The 21,229-nt window shown below is 44.7% G+C and overlaps 2 protein-coding genes across 2 annotated transcripts; both read right to left on the bottom strand.

The window, feature by feature from the left end:
* Positions 1-6,525: 6,525 nt before the first annotated feature.
* Positions 6,526-7,311, bottom strand: LOC123117212 (pathogenesis-related protein PRB1-3-like). Its single transcript, XM_044538028.1, has one exon. It carries the CDS (start codon positions 7,259-7,261, stop codon positions 6,764-6,766), a length of 498 nt encoding a protein of 165 aa, XP_044393963.1. The 5' UTR covers positions 7,262-7,311; the 3' UTR covers positions 6,526-6,763.
* Positions 7,312-17,482: 10,171 nt separating this feature from the next.
* Positions 17,483-18,218, bottom strand: LOC123117211 (pathogenesis-related protein PRB1-3-like). Its single transcript, XM_044538027.1, has one exon. It carries the CDS (start codon positions 18,180-18,182, stop codon positions 17,685-17,687), a length of 498 nt encoding a protein of 165 aa, XP_044393962.1. The 5' UTR covers positions 18,183-18,218; the 3' UTR covers positions 17,483-17,684.
* Positions 18,219-21,229: the final 3,011 nt, after the last annotated feature.

Raw genomic sequence — 21,229 nt, 5'->3', positions numbered from 1 at the left:
TGTGTTGCGCCTTTTCTTCTCGGACATCCTGAGTCTGAGGCATCATGACACCAATTGGATCTGAATCTCGGTCAGATATGATGGTTGGGACAACTTTCCAGGAGTTATGTTGTTTGTCCTTTGATGACCCAGTAACATGATGTCATGCCTAGCACCCCCCCCCCTGGCTGGAGGACCTATCATTATGATTTCTTTTGCAAGGATAACCATTCCTCCTGGAGGAAGTGGTAGGAATTATTTTATAAGTTACTCCTGATGGATCATTGGTGTATCCGAAGTCGGGCCCTTGATTGAAACACCATATCATTGCTACCTGAAGCATGTCTGTGGTACTCCGTTCATCACCAAGAACATTTGAAGCACAATGCTAAATTCTCTTTATCAATTATCCAAACACCGTTGTATGGGTAATGTCATGAAATTTTTCTTCCCTTACCTAAAATGGTTTTCTACCTACTATCCTGTCATGGATATCATCTGCTTGTCCTTGGGGAGGATATACCCCTGGAAAATGTGTTTAAACACATTTTTCCTTTCCATTGATCTGGTTAAATCCGATAATCATATCTTCCTTTCCATTGTTTGGTTTAACCTTTCTTGTGATCTATGAGATCTAAGCAGTAATATTCTCCTACTTTTGTAAACACCTCGGTGTACAATTCTGTCAGAAAGACCCTGTTATTTTGGTGATGACATTCCGGTAACCACCGATGGACGAGAACTTTGCCTATTGGTCCGCCTCGTTCAACGAGCAGGAAGATGGTTCTCTTCGTCCCTCGCCCTTGGTACCGACATTGTTGCCGACATAACTGTCAGGCTATCCTCTAACATGCCTTGCTTACATGATTGTGCAAGACGTCACTGCCTTTCCTACTTTTAACCCACATGGTGGGCCCATAACCCACAGTTCCACAGGATCGAAACCTGACCCTCCTGTACCCCCTTTCCCAAAGTCAATACTCATGCTTGGCTTCGTGTGTAATTCGCGAACCACCTTCCTAGTGATCTGTTCCGGTATCAGATGCAATACTTAATCTTGATGCTCTGAACCCCTTTAGCACTCTTTTTCGGCATCGAACGATTGTCTATCCGCTTGGAACTCCTTGTTGTACCTTCTTACTTTGCTCACGATACATTCTTAAGTTTTAGTTCGAGAGTTACTTTCCGCCACCTTCCCTATTGTTATCTACAGGCTAAGCAACCTTGTAGAGGCCTGTTCTTCCGAAGTTAACCCTTATAATTTTCGTAAGTACGATGGAGTTCCTGAAGGAAGGACGACAACCTCATCATGATGTATTGATGCATAGGAATGAAGACATCAACGCTATGGATCTACCACTTCAAGAAGAGCAACCAAGACCGAGAAGATTCGTTAAAATTTCGTGACCAAATCCATTCCCCCTTACTCCCGCTCCTAAATCTCGGGACGAGATTTCTTGTAGTGGAGGAGAATTGTGACGCCCGGGTATTTAAGCTACAGTGAACCTCTGCTAATGATGCCACGTCACCTCGTTTACTATTGCTAATCTCGCGTCGGTTCGAAACTTTTCAAATTAAAAATTTAAATATTGTCAAACATCAAAAGTTTTCAAACATCAAAACAAAAATGTTCGGTCTGTGCCAAAATTGGCATAGGTAATTATAGTGCAGTAAACACATTTTTATAAAATGCCTAAATACTTTTAAATGAATTAAAACAGAAAACAGATAATAAAAGAAAATACAAAAGGTAAAAAAAACTAAACTCCCCCCTCCCCTGCTGGACCGCGGCCCAGCTGGCCATCGGGCCAACCAGGCCGGCCCAGGTTGGCACCCACTCCCTCTCCTTATCCCCCACCCCGCAAACCCTAGGCACCGACACCCCCCACTCCCCCCACGATCCCCTTCTCCTCCCCCCACCGATCTGGATCGGGATCGGCCCCGATCCCGTCGACCCCGACGCCCAGCGCTCGCCGCCGCCAGGCCTCGTCGCCGCCGAACGCCGCCTCCTCGCCCTCCTCCTCGCCGGTCTTCCCCGACCGCCCCCGAGCCCACTGCCCCGTTGCCCTACTTCCCCCCGTGAGCTCCCCCTTCGCCCTCCTCTCCCCCTAGGTCGCCTCGGCCGTCGCCGCTCGAAGCGCTCCGGCGCCACCGTCGCCCGCACCGAACCATTTAGCCCGCGGCCACCCCGCTCGGCCCCTGGTCGTGCTCCGGCACCACCGACTGCGCCCTCGATCCCGGCCCCCCCTCTCTCTCCGTCTCGCGCGCACTCGCCCTGACCGGCGTGCCTCCGCCCGCGCCGGCCTCATCTTGCCCCGGACGGCGTCGCCCCCCGCCCTGGCCGTCGCCCTGCTTGGCCCCGCCGGCGCCCGCGCCCAACTCTCCCTCGCCGCCTGGGCGGGCTACACCGCACCCGCCGTCGCGCCCTGGCGCCCTGCTGCTCCCCCCTCGGCGATTCCCCTCCGGTGGCCGCCCGGCCATGCCCCGGTCCTCCTCGCCGCTGAATTGGGGCGAGCGCCCAGTGGGCGCCGCAGCGCCCGACCCGCAAGCCCCCCCGGGCCACTGACCACAGGGCCCCGCCCCATAGCGTTTTTAGAAAAAAAAAGAATTAAAAATAAAAATAATAAATAAAAATAAAAATGATTTAATAAATTAATTAATTAATTATTAATTAAGTAAGTAATTAATTAAGTTAACTAATCCTGATTAAATTAACCTAATCACTAATTAAATTAACTAATCTGTGATTAACCTAAACAGAGAATGACAGGTGGGTCCCACTGGACCCACATGACAGGTTGACCAGGTCAACGCCAACTTTGACTGCTGACGTCAGCATGACATCACGCTGATGTCATAAATCCATTTTCGAATTAATTAAATAATTAATTAAATTCCAGAAATTAATAAAATCTTTAGAAAATCATATCTTTTAATCCGTAACTCGGATTAAAATAATTTCAACATGAAAGTTGCTCAGAACGACGAGACGAATCCGGATACGCAGTCCGTTCGTCCGCCACACACCCCTAACCTATCGAACCTGCAACTTTCCCCCTCCGGCTCCTCTGCCCGAAAACACGAAACACCGGGGATATTTTCCCGAATGTTTCCCCCCTTAACCGGTACCACCTCATACCACGCTAGGGCGCGCCTAGCATCGTTACTTGTCTTGTCATGCATCGATATGCATCTGTTTACATGGTATTCATTGTTTCTTCGCCCCTCTTCTCTCCGGTAGACTATGAGACCGACGCTGCTGCTGCCCAGTTCGACTACGGAGTTGACGACCCCTCTCTCTTGCCAGAGCAACCAGGCAAGCCCCCCCCTTGATCACCAGATATCGCCTATTCTACTCTATACTGCTTGCATTAGAGTAGTGTAGCATGTTACTGCTTTCTGTTATACCTATCCTGATGCATAGCCTGTCCTTGTTACTACTGTTGATACCTTTACCTTCAATCCTATATGCTTAGTATAGGATGCTAGTATTTTTCATCTGTGGCCCTACATTCTTGTCCGTCTGCTGTGCTATACTATTGGGCCGAGATCACTCGGGAGGTGATCTCGGGTATATACTATATACTTGTACATGATACATGTGGAGACTATAGTCGAGTCGGCTGGTGGAGCACCCGCGAGTGGATCTTTGTGGCGGAGCGTCAGGGCAGGTTGAGACCGCCTAGGAGAGAGGCGGGTCTGGCCCTGTTCGGCGTTCGCGGATACTTAACATGCTTAACAAGATCTTGGTATTTGATCTGAGTTGGTTACGAGCCTATACGCACTAACCATCTACGCGGGAGTAGTTATGGGTATCCCGGCGTCGTGGTATCAGCCGAAGCACTTCGTGACGTCAGCGACTGAGTGGCGCGCGCCGGATTGGACTGGAACGCCACTAGGCTAGGTCTGCTTCCGGCCGCGTACGCAACGTGCAGGTGTGCTCAGGGCGATGGGCCCAGACCCCTGTGCGCTTAGGTTTAGACCGGCGTGCTGGCCTCTCCGTTGAGCCTAGGTGGGGCTGCGACGTGTTAATCTTCCGCGGCCGGGCATGACCCAGGAAAGTGTGTCCGGCCAAATGGGATCAAGCGTGCTGGGTAAGTTGGTGCACCCCTGCAGGGAAGTTAATCTATTCGAATAGCCGTGATCTTCGGTAACAGGACGACTTGGAGTTGTACCTTGACCTTATGACAACTAGAACCGGATACTTAATAAAACACACCCTTCCAAGTTCCACAGACAACCCGGTGATCGCTTTTCCACAGGGCGACGAGGGGAGGATCGCCGGGTAGGGTTATGCTATGCGATGCTACTGGAGATGCTACTTGGAGATGCTATTTGGAGATGCTACTTGGAGATGCTACTTGGAGGACTTCAATATACTCTCTTCTACATGCTGCAAGACGGAGGCTGCCAGAAGCGTAGTCTTCGATAGGACTAGCTATCCCCCCTCTTATTCTGGCATTCTGCAGTTCAGTCCACTGATATGGCCTCCTTACACATATACCCATGCATATGTAGTGTAGTTCCTTGCTTGCGAGTACTTTGGATGAGTACTCACGGTTGCTTTTCTCCCTCTTTTCCCCTTTCCCTTCTACCTGGTTGTCGCAAGCAGATGCTGGAGCCCTGGAGCCAGACGCCACCGTCGATGACGACCCCTACTACACCGGAGGTGCCTACTACTACGTGCAGCCCGCTGACGACGTCCAGGAGTAGTTAGGAGGATCCCAGGCAGGAGGCCTGCGCCTCTTTCGATTTGTATCCCAGTTTGTGCTAGCCATCTTATAGCAACTTGTTTAACTTATGTCTGTACTCAGATATTGTTGCTTCCGCTGACTTGTCTATGATCGAGCACTTGTATTCGAGCCCTCGACGCCCCTGGCTTGTATTATGATGCTTGTATGACTTATTTATGTTTTAGAGTTGTGTTGTGATATCATCCCGTGAGTCCCTGATCTTGATCGTACACATTTGCGTGCATGATTAGTGTACGATTGAATCGGGGGCGTCACAGATCGCATGGCAGCAAAGAAACTTTATCGCATAATAGATACAAACTTCACAGCTAGTTCAACATTGAAAGAGAACAATCTCAATCATGTTTTATCACAGGTAAAATATGTTGCTGACCGTCTTAGCAATACAACAACATAGTCTGAATATGATCTCTAGCAAACACACCACAATTATTGGAAACTCGACGATGACATCAAATGAATTTCTCCTTTGAGCAATGCAGGCCATGAAGAATAGCAACTATGAAGAGTTGACTCAGAGAATCGTTCTGAATGTCCAACGATACATCTGTCAAACGTATCTCTGCCTATCTACATGCCTTACTCATAACATTGTAAATGATCGTTCATAAGCTTCTTAGAAAACATGTTCAGCAACGACCATCTATCTATCATCAATTCATACTTATTTCTGTATGTTTCATTCTGTGTCTACATATTTGAATGCACACTCTTTCAATACTTGGCTTGCACTCGGCCTTTTGCGCCATCGGCGCAACGGGTCATCTAGTTTATATAATACTTGAAAGAAGCCGGCATCTCCGATACAATAATTATCTACTTTGCATTATAAAAATATTCCACACTAAGTGTTATTGGCTTCCTACCATACACCTTCACAATCATTTGTAATTAACAAAAACGCCGGTAAGTTATCTTCTAGAACAAATAGTGAAAGCATTTCATCTCTTTTGGTGGATGAAGGGGTAATTGCCCGGTTGTTTGAACCTGATCTTGAATTGGCGCCCAGGTCGGCGCCGGACACCGCCGTTTCATGGATTTTGAGGGTACTCTCTGCCGAAATGCCCTGACAGCTCGCAAATGATGCAACCCAGAGTATCCGGCCTTTGAAGCAGCTTAAGAAGGCCTCAAGGCCCGGCGCACCATTGATGTCCCGGTGTCGGTCCGAGCTGTGTAGCTGTACGTGTGCACTAATAATCGATGGCTCCTTGCTTGTGTGTGTTCCTTCGAGATTATTTCTTCGTCCATCCTTCCTCCTCGCCCGAAGAGGAAATGTTGACAAGAGCGTAGGGGATGACCACGATGGATTTAGGTACTGCCGCTCAATCACAACACCAGATCTGGAGTACCATAGGCATGCATGGCGTTGGATGACTCTCCCCGCGGCAGGATTCGTGGCGTCGAGGTCAGATCTACTGCATTCACGGGCGGGGCCGCAAGCGAGTCCGGAACCTACGATGGACCGCTAGTCGAGAGCGAGCTTGCACGGGATCACGACCGGAGCTAGATCCAGAGTGAAACCTGGGAGTGGATGGGTGAGCCATAATGGCAGATTGGGTGACTGTCACGGCGGGAGTGGCCTATGGCGTGGAGGAGGGAGCGCGAGTCTCAGGAACAAGACCTAGTGTGCCCTCTCGAGATCTACTCCGTTTTACGAGTTGGGATCCGGAAAAAAAATGCACAACATAGAGAACAAGTGCGAGATGACAAAACGGAAGAAAGACACTTTGATTAGTGGTTTCTAAGTTTGCTGGGTTTTTTTCACAGGGAGGCACATATACCATGCACAGTATAATAGTAGAACCATATATTCATCCATAAACACTGCTTATACAATAACACAACTTATTACCTGAATCATAACGGTACATATATACAGCCGGTCAAAACAATATATGGCCTCAAATCCGGCCGGCTGGTTAATTATATATCACATCTGATCACACTGTGGTTATCAGAGCTTAATCATTTTATTTATGCAATACGCCGTACGTACATGCACGCTCGCATGCATGCATGATGCATATAGCCTAGTACGGGCTCACCCCGGGGAAGTTGCCTGGCGGGTTGTAGCTGCAGATGATGAACACACCGTCGCCGCTGTCGCAGACGACGCGGGCGCAGCCGATGGCCGTCGAGTCGCGCCACACCACCTGCGTGTAGTGCCCGCACGACTCACCCTCGGGCGCCGAGCAGGTGTTGCTGTCGTGGTCGTAGTACTGCTTCTCCGACACCCACGAATTCACGGCGTCCGTCGCCGTCCACTCGGTCCCGCCGCCTCCGTAGAGGTTCTCCCCGTACGGCCGGCCATCAGGAGTATGGATCAGCTGGCAGTCGCCGCGGCGCTGATCCGCGTAGTCCTGCGCGAAGGCTGCCACCGTAGCGTCCCATGTCACCTCCCCAAGGCCCACGTCGGCGCGCGCCGCGTTGTGGGCGTCCACGAAGTCCTGCTCCGAGTTTTGGGCCGTGACCGCCATGGCCAACATGAGAGCTACGAGCAGCACCACTAGCTTCGTCGAGTACTCCATCGCTGATGAAGAGCTTACAAAACTAATCAAGGAAGATATATCTGTAACGATGAGATAGACTGCCACCATGCGTACGTTGTGTATTTATACTGCCTGCACATGATCGATTGCTTCTCTGAGGTATAACTAAGCTTGGAAAGTTTCATAGAAAAAATATATCTCAACGAATTACACTGGTCAAATACGAAGCACATGTGCGCGCGTTGAGGTAGTCAGATATAATCGTCCGCGGCCTGTTATTTCTTCTGATCGAGATTACCTCTGCCCATGTTGAGGAACTTCGATCGTCATTTGATCTGGTGGCACGAAAATAACTGCATCATCTTCATTGGCCGAGAAGAGGTCAGGTCGTACTAGTCGGGACACACGTACCTAGTAGCTAGCCAACTAGGTGCTAGTGGTACAAACGTGTAAAATGATTAAGTTCAAGAATATTTCTTTCGGGTTCAAGTTGTACAACTTGTTAAGGCAATTGGTACTCGCACACATAAGAACCATTTTTTGCTTGTAATTGAGTTGTTCTAATACTGTGTGCCGGTTGCTACATAGGATTTATTTTTCCGTTGGCGATAATATATGAGTAGCTAACATATCTCTTTTATTTTGCTTTGTCATGCCTCTGTCATTTTCATGTGGATTGCAACTTTCGTAACATCCCCCCTACCCCCCTCCCATGCACCATTTTTTTATTACGTATAATGGCTAGAAGCCAATTCGTGCTTCTCCTCAGAACAGGACAAAAGTCAGTTTGTTCTTTAAATTGGAATGTTGTTTGTGGTCCTTGTTGTTAGCCAAATGAGTGTTAATTTTCTTGTTCAACTTCAAGCGAGATTGATTTAACCTTGGCCATGGTCGCCGAAATCTTATTTTGAACGTACCACAACATGCTTTATATATAAAGTGGGGCGTGAGCTTTTTCGGTAACGTGGCACAACTCAATCAGCGGAAAGTTGTTTTTGGCTCTTCTTTTGTCTTTCTAGCTATACTGCAACATTATGATCATATTGATGTCCTAGTGCATGGTACTTGGAGATAAGAAAAACTCGGCAACTATACAATGTGTGCAAGTAGGAGTGATGCAAAGTGATATGCCTCGGCAAAGTGGTCGATCGATGATACAACCGTGGGTGAGCAGATAGAGGCACGAGACAAGTAAAGGGAGTGTCGAAGACGACGGGAAACATGACTGAGATCGGCTGGAGTGGTGGAAGTTGTGCGCATGACCATGTAGCTATAGAAGTGGGACCCAAGGCAATGATTTGCCGAAGTAGTGGGATACGGAGTGTGTTTGTGCATTATGACAGAGTGGTGCATCGTGTGCGATGTTATCAGTAGAGCGAAAGAAATAGTTGACCGACAAGAAGAGGAAGGAAAGTCGGTAATATTATGCTGAGTGTTTCTAGTTTTTGCTCGGCAAATTGGGTTTTATGCTGAGCACCCCATGAAGTAACACTCAACATACAACCGACCACTCAGCGTATGCAGTTTTTCTTGTAGTGAATGGCAACATGAATTCTGTCTGTGCAAGTTGTATCCGAATAAAGAGAATGCACACCATAGAGAACAAGTGTAAGAGATGAAAAAAATGAAAGAAATAAGCTTTCATTAGTGGTTTCTATATGTGCTGATTTTTTTCCATAGCAAGGCCACAAATACCATAATCAACATAATAGTAGAACTATATATTCATCCATAAACACTGCTTGTACAATAACACAACTTACTTGAATCATAGCAATACACACCCATTGCCGGTCTAAACTGTACTAGCCGTGCGAAGCCGCGGCGGCCTGCCGTGCTCGTGAAATTGCCCATCGTCGGTTTAGCTGTGATTCGTCCAGCTGTTGTTTTTGTATGAGAGATCAAATCAATGTAGCATAGAAGTTTTTTTCTATTGTAGAATATCAAAAGGAAGAGCATTTTTGTTGCTGCCGTTCATTGAAAGTATATCTCTCAATTTTCTGTCAAGGGCCTCAAAATGGTGTCGGTGTACCATTGGAGCACCATCCCAAAGTAGCAGACATGTTTCTTCAAGCAAAAGCACCATCCCAAAGTAGCAGACATGTTTCTTCAAGCAAAAATGCATGAACAAAGCCCCTCAAGAATAACCGGACCATTAGCTAGATTTTTAATTGCCAGAGCAACCTGCATGACTTACCCACTGATCAGTATATACAAAATATATTTTCTTTTCTGGTTCAGTTCAGACACTTGCCAATCTATACCAAGAGTATCTATTCTACTGTTTAAAAGCTAGCGACAAAAACCAGACACAACATGTTTGAGATTTTTTTTTGTTATATGGTTTTAAAATTTACCAAATCGATAAGAGTCATGCTGGCAATCTTCACAAATTTATTCCCTTGTTTCCACATCACTGTTGTGAAGTCGAGATTTATTGTGCACTGCATTCTTCAAAGTAGAAACAACAGCCAAACAATCTGAATGATGGGATGGATTACAACTGTAGTCGGTACTTTTAGTCCTTCAGTCAGGCAATAATTTCGGTTTCTTCAGCCTCGAGTCACAACATGAGAGAGAAGACACGGGCAATATGATAGACCCCTCCAGATTACAGCAGCTGCACCAGTGCTTCCTTGTCCAATATTAGCATCATAACCTGCAACCAATACGATTTATTTTCTGCATATATGCACCCAGAGTATTAAATAAACATAAATCATTGTCGGCGGGTTAACTCGCAAGAATTGATTGAACTCTTTCGAAGATATTTTGAGATGTTCTATTGAGCAACAACTGAACTAAGGAACACTATTTATAAGATTGCAATTTAACCTATAAACCCTGGAGAACCGCTAGGCAGGATGAAGCCATACACGTCGCCTTTAAATCGCCGTGCCACAGCCTGTAAATTCTGTGCCCCACCGAGGCCATTTTGGTCTTTTTACGTCCAGGGGTATAAATCGCAACCGCTCCCGTGGAGAAACCCTGGCCGCCGCCTCCCGTCCCACTCGCCTCCCCCTCCTTGTCGCCCTCCTCCTTCTCCTCCCATCGCCGCCCCTCTCCCACCAACGTCCCCTCCTGCTCCGCCCCTCCCCCACCCCCTCCCCCCTCCCCCGCAGCTCGACGGCCAGTAGGGGAGGCCAGCAATGGAGGGATGAGCGGCGAGGATAGAGGCACCGTCCATCGGGGACCTCCGAACCTTATTCTCCTCGTCGCCATGGCAGGTGGAGCTCGATCTGTCGAGCGCGACCTCGATCTGAAGTAGGGGAGAAGCAGCCGCAGGGGGCTCCAACCTCTTCTTCGCGGGAGGGGGCAGGCGCAGCTCCTCCTCCTTACTCTCCCACACGAGAGCGGCCCCAACAACATCATCGCCTTCAAGGTCGGTTAGTCCTCTCCAGAAATCTATGGTTGATCTTTTCTCTGCGTACGGATTGTCCTGGAACCATAGAACAGGAGCAGTTTCATTTTTTTGGGCATCTTTTCTTTGCATACTGATCGGTGGTACCCTAGAACAGGAGCAGTTTCATTTCAATTTTCGTTTCAGATAGCTCTCATTTTCTTTGGATGAGCAGAGATAATAAAAACATGAGCTTGAGGTGTGTTGCGCAAAGAGAGTTCTCCCTGGGATTGATGTCGGCAAGCCTGAAAGCTGCAATCAAGCAGGTATCCCTCTGTATGTAGTCATGTAGCACATGAAAATTGTAGCTTCCTTCAAAAAATGCAATTTCACTAATTATCCAAAGCACTGAAATTCATCCCTTGCGCAGCCGCCGTCGGTGGAGATTTGTAGCCAGGTTCATATCGACCAGAAAATGGAGATTTTTTTTCCAGTAGTATGGACTTTTGCTCTGCTATGCTCTTTTCAGGTATGCAAGCCCCCCTCGCTAATTATCAATTGGTATGAAACTCTTCTCTGTCAACTCTATCTCATCCTGGGGAGGCTTTGTAAGATACTAAAATTTGTTGACAATGTATTTCAGGTTTTGTGTAGATGTTGTTTGCATCACACTTCAGTTCAGAACATGGAGGGTTAGGCTGCTCGCCAATTGGTAAATATATCTTATGCTTATACAATTGATACCCTGTACTGAATCTCTTCAACTATATAGTTTCCTCAGGCAGAGTTTATATAGTTGTTATCTCATAAGGATTCATATGTATTATTTACCAGTTCGGTTGCCAAACTTCTTGTGTGATAGCTTTCTTTTTATTTCTTCCTGTTTGGGGCCATCTTTAAGTTGAGGTTAATCAATTGATGTCACTGTTTTTGGAATGAAAAAGAACATGCTAAGCTTGCATATTTTAAGGTCATGAGGCTTCAGTTTAGTCTATTTCCCTCACTACACATAGGAGCATTCAGGTAATTTCTTGATAACTTCACATCTACTATTCCCAAGCTGTGGTCTTCCATTTTTACTGGCGTTGTACTAATTATTCTGGTTGTTACTCATGTTATTGTCGTTTATCATGATAAAATTCGGTTCTTGGCTGTGTCAGGTTCGCCTAGTTTAATTTTGATATACCTAGAGTGCAGATGATGGGCTAATATAACTTTTTCTGCTTCTGGGAGATGATGCAGTGTTTTTTCCATATATATTGTGCACTGCTTTTGGTTGTTTAATTGCAGAAAAAACAAGTTACAACAATATTTTGTAGTGATCAGATTATTGTGATTCTCGTTCTCAAATTTATGAGGGCACTCCCTGTCTTTTTGTTGATAGCTGACCAATTTCATTCCCTATAGTTTTTAAATATATATCCGTGCCTCCTTTTGTATCTTCTAGGTTATTTCTTATTTGTTAAGTTCTTTTATATAGAAAAGTAACACTAACAACATGTTATCCAAATTGATCTTCCTGGTGATTGCTTTGGTAATAACTACACACTTCTAAATTTGTCATATTTTTGGTCTGCATAGCTGATTTCCCCTGAGGATTGCAGTAACGTTTAAACAAGTATGTACACTTCTAAACAAGTATGGAAAAGGCGACTTGCTTGAACTGAATCAGCCATAAACCTCCCTTAATTATGTACATATCTAAAAAAAACTATAGGTCTACGTCCCTGTAGAAATACACAAGTATATTTGTAACACTTAGATGCTTACCTAGGAAGCTTGCATCACAGACCACCGAGGAGGACGACACCCGGGTTCAGCCCCGTTGGAGTTGGCATCTGCTCACAGCAGACTGCAGATGTTGTCCGTATTTTGTTTCTTTTCTCTTGTAGCAAACACATGTAGGTGCTGAGATAAGGTTGAATTATATTCAGATTCGTAGCTGCTAGGTAGTATATATTAGCACTAAGTTTCTTTCAAATTCTGGGCATAATCTGTGCGGAATTTTGATGTACTCCTAGAACAACAGTTGTAGCTCTTGTTTTTATGTTTCCAATGGTGCTGGTTTCACTGAAATTTGATTGGTAGTTTAGGAGTTAAGCCAGAAGCGATGCTACTGTTTAGTAATAACGAGGCTGTGAGAAGATCTGTTTACCTGTCTTCAACAAAGTTAGAGACAGTTTTAGTCGCAATCATCTGAAATAAAGTTATAGGGAATTCTCTATAGGTATTTGAGAATAGTTTATTTGATGAGATCGGTTAAGCAATTTAAAAGCTATTAACAGACCAATGAGTGACTCAGTAACTCAGTCGAAGTTTGAGCTAAACTTAGAACTGGTTATTTAGGTTTTTGCTTGAGGGAAATATTAATGTAGTCATGAAATAGATATTTAACCTTTTTTGTATGTAAGTTGATATAACTTTTATGTACTGCAGGCAGTTCGTTAAAATCCACAGAACAGTTCCTTTAGTAGGCGATAGCAAGGTACTCAGACAGTCTTAATTTGGGGAAATAAGATCAATGAAAAGATAGGTTACCTGATGATACACTTGAAAGAGAAAGGGATATGATATTTCGTTGATGACGTGAACTGCAAAAGGATGCTCTTGGTGGCAACATCCTGGGCTTCAGAAACATGATTGGTTCAGCCGAAAGGATGTATTGCAATTATGCAGAGAGATGGAATTGTTTGAACTCCAGTTCCACCTTCACCAATCGATGGCATGACAAGACATGCCATAAGAGGTACCTTCCGCTTGTTCTTTTGCACTGCTTTGTTGGTTTGAAACTGTGTGTATTGATTCTTTAGGAATCTCTTGAATCACCTGATAAAGGATCAAAATCATCACTCCCCACTAGAACCTGCTAGGTACCTAATCTTTCAAATGTATGATGCAACCAAGATATTATATTTGTGTGTCATTCTTATGTGGTTATTAATACCTGACTGTCGCAAATGCAATTCATGAAGTTCCTGGATATACAGAAACAATAAGAGTATTGTTTAGTCCATCGCAGGTTGATAGCCACACTACCAAGGTCGTAATTGTTCTTGGCAATCATGAGCCTAACCACACAGTTTATTTTTAATATACCTGATACAAAATGGTACCACACTAGGGGTGAAAATGCAGGTCACTTGTCATGAACACCAGAACATAAGCAGGCTGAAGGAAAAAAGCATACATTTGTGGTCATATGTTGTTCCCAAAGAAAGAATCCTTTGTAGCATTTAGACTCCTATGCACTATAGCTTTCCATTCATTAGCAAACCCCAGGATGCATTCCTAATAATGACCACACATTTATTTATTTTGCAGGATCAACATATCTAAACAGAATTTTTTATAGACATGTGTTTGATTAATCATTGACGTTTGACAACGTGGTGCAGCATCGATGCTTCTAGGATGAAGAATGAATGCATGTCATTCAGGAATAACTGTGGACAGTGAAATGTTGAAGGGTCCGTCTCTCACCCCCACTCCATATAGATGCTTAGTTCTTCATAGCCATTGTCTCTAATATCTTTTTGTAATATATTTTGGCTTGGAAATATAAAAACTCTGTGCTGCCTGTCACACAATTTTTCGTCATCCGGGCAAACCCCCTTTTCCGTTAATTTCTTGATGTATGGTTATAATGCAGTCTTCTAGACGAGGATGGATTTAGGCTGTGTGATTCCATAGTATGCATTGCACTTCCTTTAAGCATGATTATCTGAACATGCATGGTGTATATTGCTCAGTTTCTTTTTCTGTTTATATTTCCAGGATATATAAATTACATGTATTACATTAGAATATAGCTTCTACTGATGTACTATTGTTTTTCTTCCTGGTCTATGTGGAAGACACCATGTATATCTAATATCTCCAGGTTTCAGGATTTAAATGTCCTTTGTTTTGTGTAACAGGAGGTTACCTGAGATTTTATTTGCTTACTCTATTAGATCATGAGCAAATTAAGACGTATGTTGATGTTGCAATTGATAGTGTTTCCTGTCATATTGTTGATTCTCTTACAGATCCACCACCTGAAATAGTGCAAAGCAGTCTGCATTAGAGTTTAGGTACCGGGTTTTAACGAGAACATTTGCCCTCACGAAGCCCCCACTTTGTGGCCATTGCAGTTGTGGCTAAGGAGGATATCCATCAGCGCCAGCTCACTGCTTACCTATGTAATCAACCTATATTTTCAACCTTTTTGTTTATAGTAAGTAGAACAACGCCTAGAAAGAATGAAAGGCCGTTTCTAATTACTTTTGCTGCGTCTAACCTAACTGCCATGCCTATGTGACCACTGAAGAAAACACATGTTGTTTCATCTGCAGGGTAGTCGAGATTTAGTTTCAGTGATATCTCAACCCTTTTGTTCTTGCTCTAAAGAACGAGACATACGTAGGCCTTAGACTATGGTAATCATCTATGTGCTACGCATCCTTTTGCGGTCGTGTATTCTAAATGTAATCAAGCACTTCCTAATATTGATGTATTCCCTCAGTTGTATTGGTACTGCTACATATTCATCATAACACTACCAATCATATATACTCCCTCCTTCCATGTATATAGCAAATTCAAATGTGTCTATATGATGAATCTCAACCTAACTGCCTTTCTTGATACAAGCAATGTAAATAAGCTATCGTAAATTGATCTTATGCCTCTCTTACAATGTTATGCATCGACTGTATCTAAATATTTTGTTATGCATAGTATGGTATTATCAGGTGATCTCATTGCTTCCTTTTAGCCTATCATGATACCAAATATCTATTAAGTATCAGTCACATATACATGATTTGAATGCCCTACTGCTCTCTTTGCAGATAGGTACACAACACATATAATTTGGTTACTGTGATAATGGTATATCTTTCTATGGATTCGTGAACACACAAGCAGATACAAAATCATAGACTATAGTTTCTAACAGTACATTCTTCCTTGTATCATTTAACAACTGCAGTGGAAAAAGTGAAGATTCCAGCAAAAGTACTAGACGCTATGATGCACAAGCTTGGCCTCCCAAATGCAGTTTACTCAACACAAAAGGGGCGGACGGTCGGTCTTGACGCAACAATTCACTTCTATGGATGTAAGCAACAACTGGACAATGGACTTCCACAAAAATCAATGTCCATCCATGTGTACGACAAACTCGAAGAAGCTGAGAACTGACTAGCAACTGAGGCTCTCAAATGCATACATGGCTCTTACAGCAAAGTTTTGCAAGACAAAAACTATGACAAGGCACAACCAGCTCAACAAAAATGCCAGGCCCTAGAGTATCAACAAAAAGAAAAGACGGAATAATCAACTATTTTAGCAACAGCTGGTGCAATAGCCTCATTGGAGATCGCATGGCAGCAAAGAAACTTTATCGCATAATAGATACAAACTTCACAGCTGGTTCAACATTGAAAGAGAACAATCTCAATCATGTTTTATCACAGGTAAAATATGTTGCTGACCGTCTTAGCAATACAACAACATAGTCTGAATATGATCTCTAGCAAACACACCACAATTATTGGAAACTCGACGATGTAATCAAATGAATTTCTCCTTTGAGCAATGCAGGCCATGAAGAATAGCAACTATGAAGAGTTGACTCAGAGAATCGTTCTGAATGTCCAACGATACATCTGTCAAACGTATCTCTGCCTATCTACATGCCTTACTCATAACATTGTAAATAATCGTTCATAAGCTTCTTAGAAAACATGTTCAGCAACGACCATCTATCTATCATCAATTTATACTTATTTCCGTATGTTTCATTCTGTGTCTACATATTTGAATACACACTCTTTCAATACTTGGCTTTTGCGCCATCGGCGCAATGGGTCATCTAGTTTATATAATACTTGAAAGAAGCCGGCATCTCCAATACAATAATTATCTACTTTGCATTATAAAAATATTCCACACTAAGTGTAATTGGCTTCCTACCATACACCTTCACAATCATTTGTAATTAACAAAAACGCCGGTAAGTTATCTTCTAGAACAAATAGTGAAAGCATTTCATCTCTTTTGGTGGATGAAGGGGTAATTGCCCGGTTGTTTGAACCTGATCTTGAATTGGCGCCCAGGTCGGCTCCGGACACCGCCGTTTCATGGATTTTGAGGGTACTCTCTGCCGAAATGCCCTGGCAGCTCGCAAATGATGCAACCCAGAGTATCCGGTCTTTGAAGCAGCTTAAGAAGGCCTCAAGGCCCGGCGCACCATTGATGTCCCGGTGTCGGTCCGAGCTGTGTAGCTGTACGTGTGCACTAATAATCGATGGCTCCTTGCTTGTGTGTGTTCCTTCGAGATTATTTCTTCGTCCATCCTTCCTCCTCGCCCGAAGAGGAAATGTTGACAAGAGCGTAGGGGATGACCACGATGGATTTAGGTACTGCCGCTCAATCACAACACCAGATCTGGAGTACCATAGGCATGCATGGCGTTGGATGACTCTCCCTGCGGTAGGATTCGTGGCGTCGAGGTCAGATCTACTGGATTCACGGGCGGGGCCGCAAGCGAGTCCGGAACCTACGATGGACCGCTAGTCGAGAGCGAGCTTGCACGGGACCACGACCGGAGCTGGATCCAGAGTGAAACCTGGGAGTGGATGGGTGAGCCATAATGGCAGATTGGGTGACTGTCACGGCGGGAGTGGCCTATGGCGTGGAGGAGGGAGCGCGAGTCTCAGGAACAAGACCTAGTGTGCCCTCTCGAGATCTACTCCGTTTTACGAGTTGGGATCCGGAAAAAAAATGCACAACATAGAGAACAAGTGCGAGATGACAAAACGGAAGAAAGACACTTTGATTAGTGGTTTCTAAGTGTGCTGGGTTTTTTTCACAGGAAGGCACATATACCATGCACAGTATAATAGTAGAACCATATATTCATCCATAAACACTGCTTATACAATAACACAACTTATTACCTGAATCATAACGGTACATATATACAGCCGGTCTAAACAATATATGGCCTCAAATCCGGCCGGCTGGTTAATTATATATCACATCTGATCACACTGTGGTTATCAGAGCTTAATCATTTTATTTATGCAATACGCCGTACGTACATGCACGCTCGCATGCATGCATGATGCATATAGCCTAGTACGGGCTCACCCCGGGGAAGTTGCCTGGCGGGTTGTAGCTGCAGATGATGAACACACCGTCGCCGCTGTCGCAGACGACGCGGGCGCAGCCGATGGCCGTCGAGTCGCGCCACACCACCTGCGTGTAGTGCCCGCACGACTCACCCTCGGGCGCCGAGCAGGTGTTGCTGTCGTGGTCGTAGTACTGCTTCTCCGACACCCATGAATTCACGGCGTCCGTCGCCGTCCACTCGGTCCCGCCGCCTCCGTAGAGGTTCTCCCCGTACGGCCGGCCATCAGGAGTATGGATCAGCTGGCAGTCGCCGCGGCGCTGATCCGCGTAGTCCTGCGCGAAGGCTGCCACCGTAGCATCCCATGTCACCTCCCCAAGGCCCACGTCGGCGCGCGCCGCGTTGTGGGCGTCCACGAAGTCCTGCTCCGAGTTTTGGGCCGTGACCGCCATGGCCGACATGAGAGCTACGAGCAGCACCACTAGCTTCGTCGAGTACTCCATCGCTGATGAAGAGCTTACAAAACTAATCAAGGAAGATATATCTGTAACGATGAGATAGACTGCCACCATGCGTACGTTGTGTATTTATACTGCCTGCACATGATCGATTGCTTCTCTGAGGTATAACTAAGCTTGGAAAGTTTCATAGAAAAAATAGTTCTCAACGAATTACACTGGTCAAATTCGAAGCACATGTGCGCGCGTTGAGGTAGTCAGATATAATCGTCCGCGGCCTGTTATTTCTTCTGATTGAGATTACCTCTGCCGATGTGGAGGAACTTCGATCGTCATTTGATCTCGTGGCACGAAAATAACTGCATCATCTTCATTGGCCGAGAAGAGGTCAGGTCGTACTAGTCGGGACACACGTACCTAGTAGCTAGCCAACTAGGTGCTAGTGGTACAAACGTGTAAAATGATTAAGTTCAAGAATATTTCTTTCGGGTTCAAGTTGTACAACTTGTTAAGGCAATTGGTACTCGCACACATAAGAACCATTTTTTGCTTGTAATTGAGTTGTTCTAATACTGTGTGCCGGTTGCTACATAGGATTTATTTTTCCGTTGGCGATAATATATGAGTAGCTAACATATCTCTTTTATTTTGCTTTGTCATGCCTCTGTCATTTTCATGTGGATTGCAACTTTCGTAACATCCCCCCTACCCCCCTCCCATGCACCATTTTTTTATTACGTATAGTGGCTAGAAGCCAATTCGTGCTTCTTCTCAGAACAGGACAAAAGTCAGTTTGTTCTTTAAATTGGAATGTTGTTTGTGGTCCTTGTTGTTAGCCAAATGAGTGTTAATTTTCTTGTTCAACTTCAAGCGAGATTGATTTAACCTTGGCCATGGTCGCCGAAATCTTATTTTGAACGTACCACAACATGCTTTATATATAAAGTGGGGCGTGAGCTTTTTCGGTAACGTGGCACAACTCAATCAGCGGAAAGTTGTTTTTGGCTCTTCTTTTGTCTTTCTAGCTATACTGCAACATTATGATCATATTGATGTCCTAGTGCATGGTACTTGGAGATAAGAAAAACTCGGCAACTATACAATGTGTGCAAGTAGGAGTGATGCAAAGTGATATGCCTCGGCAAAGTGGTCGATCGATGATACAACCGTGGGTGAGCAGATAGAGGCACGAGACAAGTAAAGGGAGTGTCGAAGACGACGGGAAACATGACTGAGATCGGCTGGAGTGGTGGAAGTTGTGCGCATGACCATGTAGCTATAGAAGTGGGACCCAAGGCAATGATTTGCCGAAGTAGTGGGATACGGAGTGTGTGTGTGCATTATGACAGAGTGGTGCATCGTGTGTGATGTTATCAGTAGAGCGAAAGAAATAGTTGACCGGCAAGAAGAGGAAGGAAAGTCGGTAATATTATGCTGAGTGTTTCTAGTTTTTGCTCGGCAAATTGGGTTTTATGCTGAGCACCCCATGAAGTAACACTCAACATACAACCGACCACTCAGCGTATGCAGTTTTTCTTGTAGTGAATGGCAACATGAATTCTGTCTGTGCAAGTTGTATCCGAATAAAGAGAATGCACACCATAGAAAACAAGTGTAAGAGATGAAAAAAATGAAAGAAATAAGCTTTCATTAGTGGTTTCTATATGTGCTGATTTTTTTCCATAGCAAGGCCACAAATACCATAATCAACATAATAGTAGAACTATATATTCATCCATAAACACTGCTTGTACAATAACACAACTTACTTGAATCATAGCAATACACACCCATTGCCGGTCTAAACTGTACTAGCCGTGCGAAGCCGCGGCGGCCTGCCGTGCTCGTGAAATTGCCCATCGTCGGTTTAGCTGTGATTCGTCCAGCTGTTGTTTTTGTATGAGAGATCAAATCAATGTAGCATAGAAGTTTTTTTCTATTGTAGAATATCAAAAGGAAGAGCATTTTTGTTGCTGCCGTTCATTGAAAGTATATCTCTCAATTTTCTGTCAAGGGCCTCAAAATGGTGTCGGTGTACCATTGGAGCACCATCCCAAAGTAGCAGACATGTTTCTTCAAGCAAAAGCACCATCCCAAAGTAGCAGACATGTTTCTTCAAGCAAAAATGCATGAACAAAGCCCCTCAAGAATAACCGGACCATTAGCTAGATTTTTAATTGCCAGAGCAACCTGCATGACTTACCCACTGATCAGTATATACAAAATATATTTTCTTTTCTGGTTCAGTTCAGACACTTGCCAATCTATACCAAGAGTATCTATTCTACTGTTTAAAAGCTAGCGACAAAAACCAGACACAACATGTTTGAGATTTTTTTTTTGTTATATGGTTTTAAAATTTACCAAGTCGATAAGAATCATGCTGGCAATCTTCACAAATTTATTCCCTTGTTTCTACATCACTATTGTGAAGTCGAGATTTATTGTGCACTGCATTCTTCAAAGTAGAAACAACAGCCAAACAATCTGAATGATGGGATGGATTACAACTGTAGTCGGTACTTTTAGTCCTTCAGTCAGGCAATAATTTCGGTTTCTTCAGCCTCGAGTCACAACATGAGAGAGAAGACACGGGCAATATGATAGACCCCTCCAGATTACAATAGCTGCACCAGTGCTTCCTTGTCCAATATTAGCATCATAACCTGCAACCAATACGATTTATTTTCTGCATATATGCACCCAGAGTAACAAATAAACATAAATCATTGTCGGCGGGTTAACTCGCAAGAATTGATTGAACTCTTTCGAAGATATTTTGAGATGTTCTATTGAGCAACAACTGAACTAAGGAACACTATTTATAAGATTGCAATTTAACCTATAAACCCTGGAGAACCGCTAGGCAGGATGAAGCCATACACGTCGCCTTTAAATCGCCGTGCCACCGCCTGTAAATTCTGTGCCCCACCGAGGGCATTTTGGTCTTTTTACGTCCAGGGGTATAAATCGCAACCACTCCCGTGGAGAAACCCTGGCCGCCGCCTCCCGTCCCACTCGCCTCCCCCTCCTCGTCGCCCTCCTCCTTCTCCTCCCATCGCCGCCCCTCCTCCCACCGACGTCCCCTCCCA

Source organism: Triticum aestivum, chromosome 5B (genome assembly GCF_018294505.1).
Source record: "Triticum aestivum cultivar Chinese Spring chromosome 5B, IWGSC CS RefSeq v2.1, whole genome shotgun sequence".
NCBI classification, from domain to species: domain Eukaryota; kingdom Viridiplantae; phylum Streptophyta; class Magnoliopsida; order Poales; family Poaceae; genus Triticum; species Triticum aestivum.
The sequence above is the reverse complement of the archived record's forward strand: the minus strand, read 5'-3'. Positions and strand labels throughout refer to the sequence as shown.

Coding starts and splice junctions, on each gene's coding strand:
- LOC123117212 (XM_044538028.1), bottom strand. CDS start 7,261: ATGGAGTACTCGACGAAGCTAGTGGTGCTGCTCGTAGCTCTCATGTTG.
- LOC123117211 (XM_044538027.1), bottom strand. CDS start 18,182: ATGGAGTACTCGACGAAGCTAGTGGTGCTGCTCGTAGCTCTCATGTCG.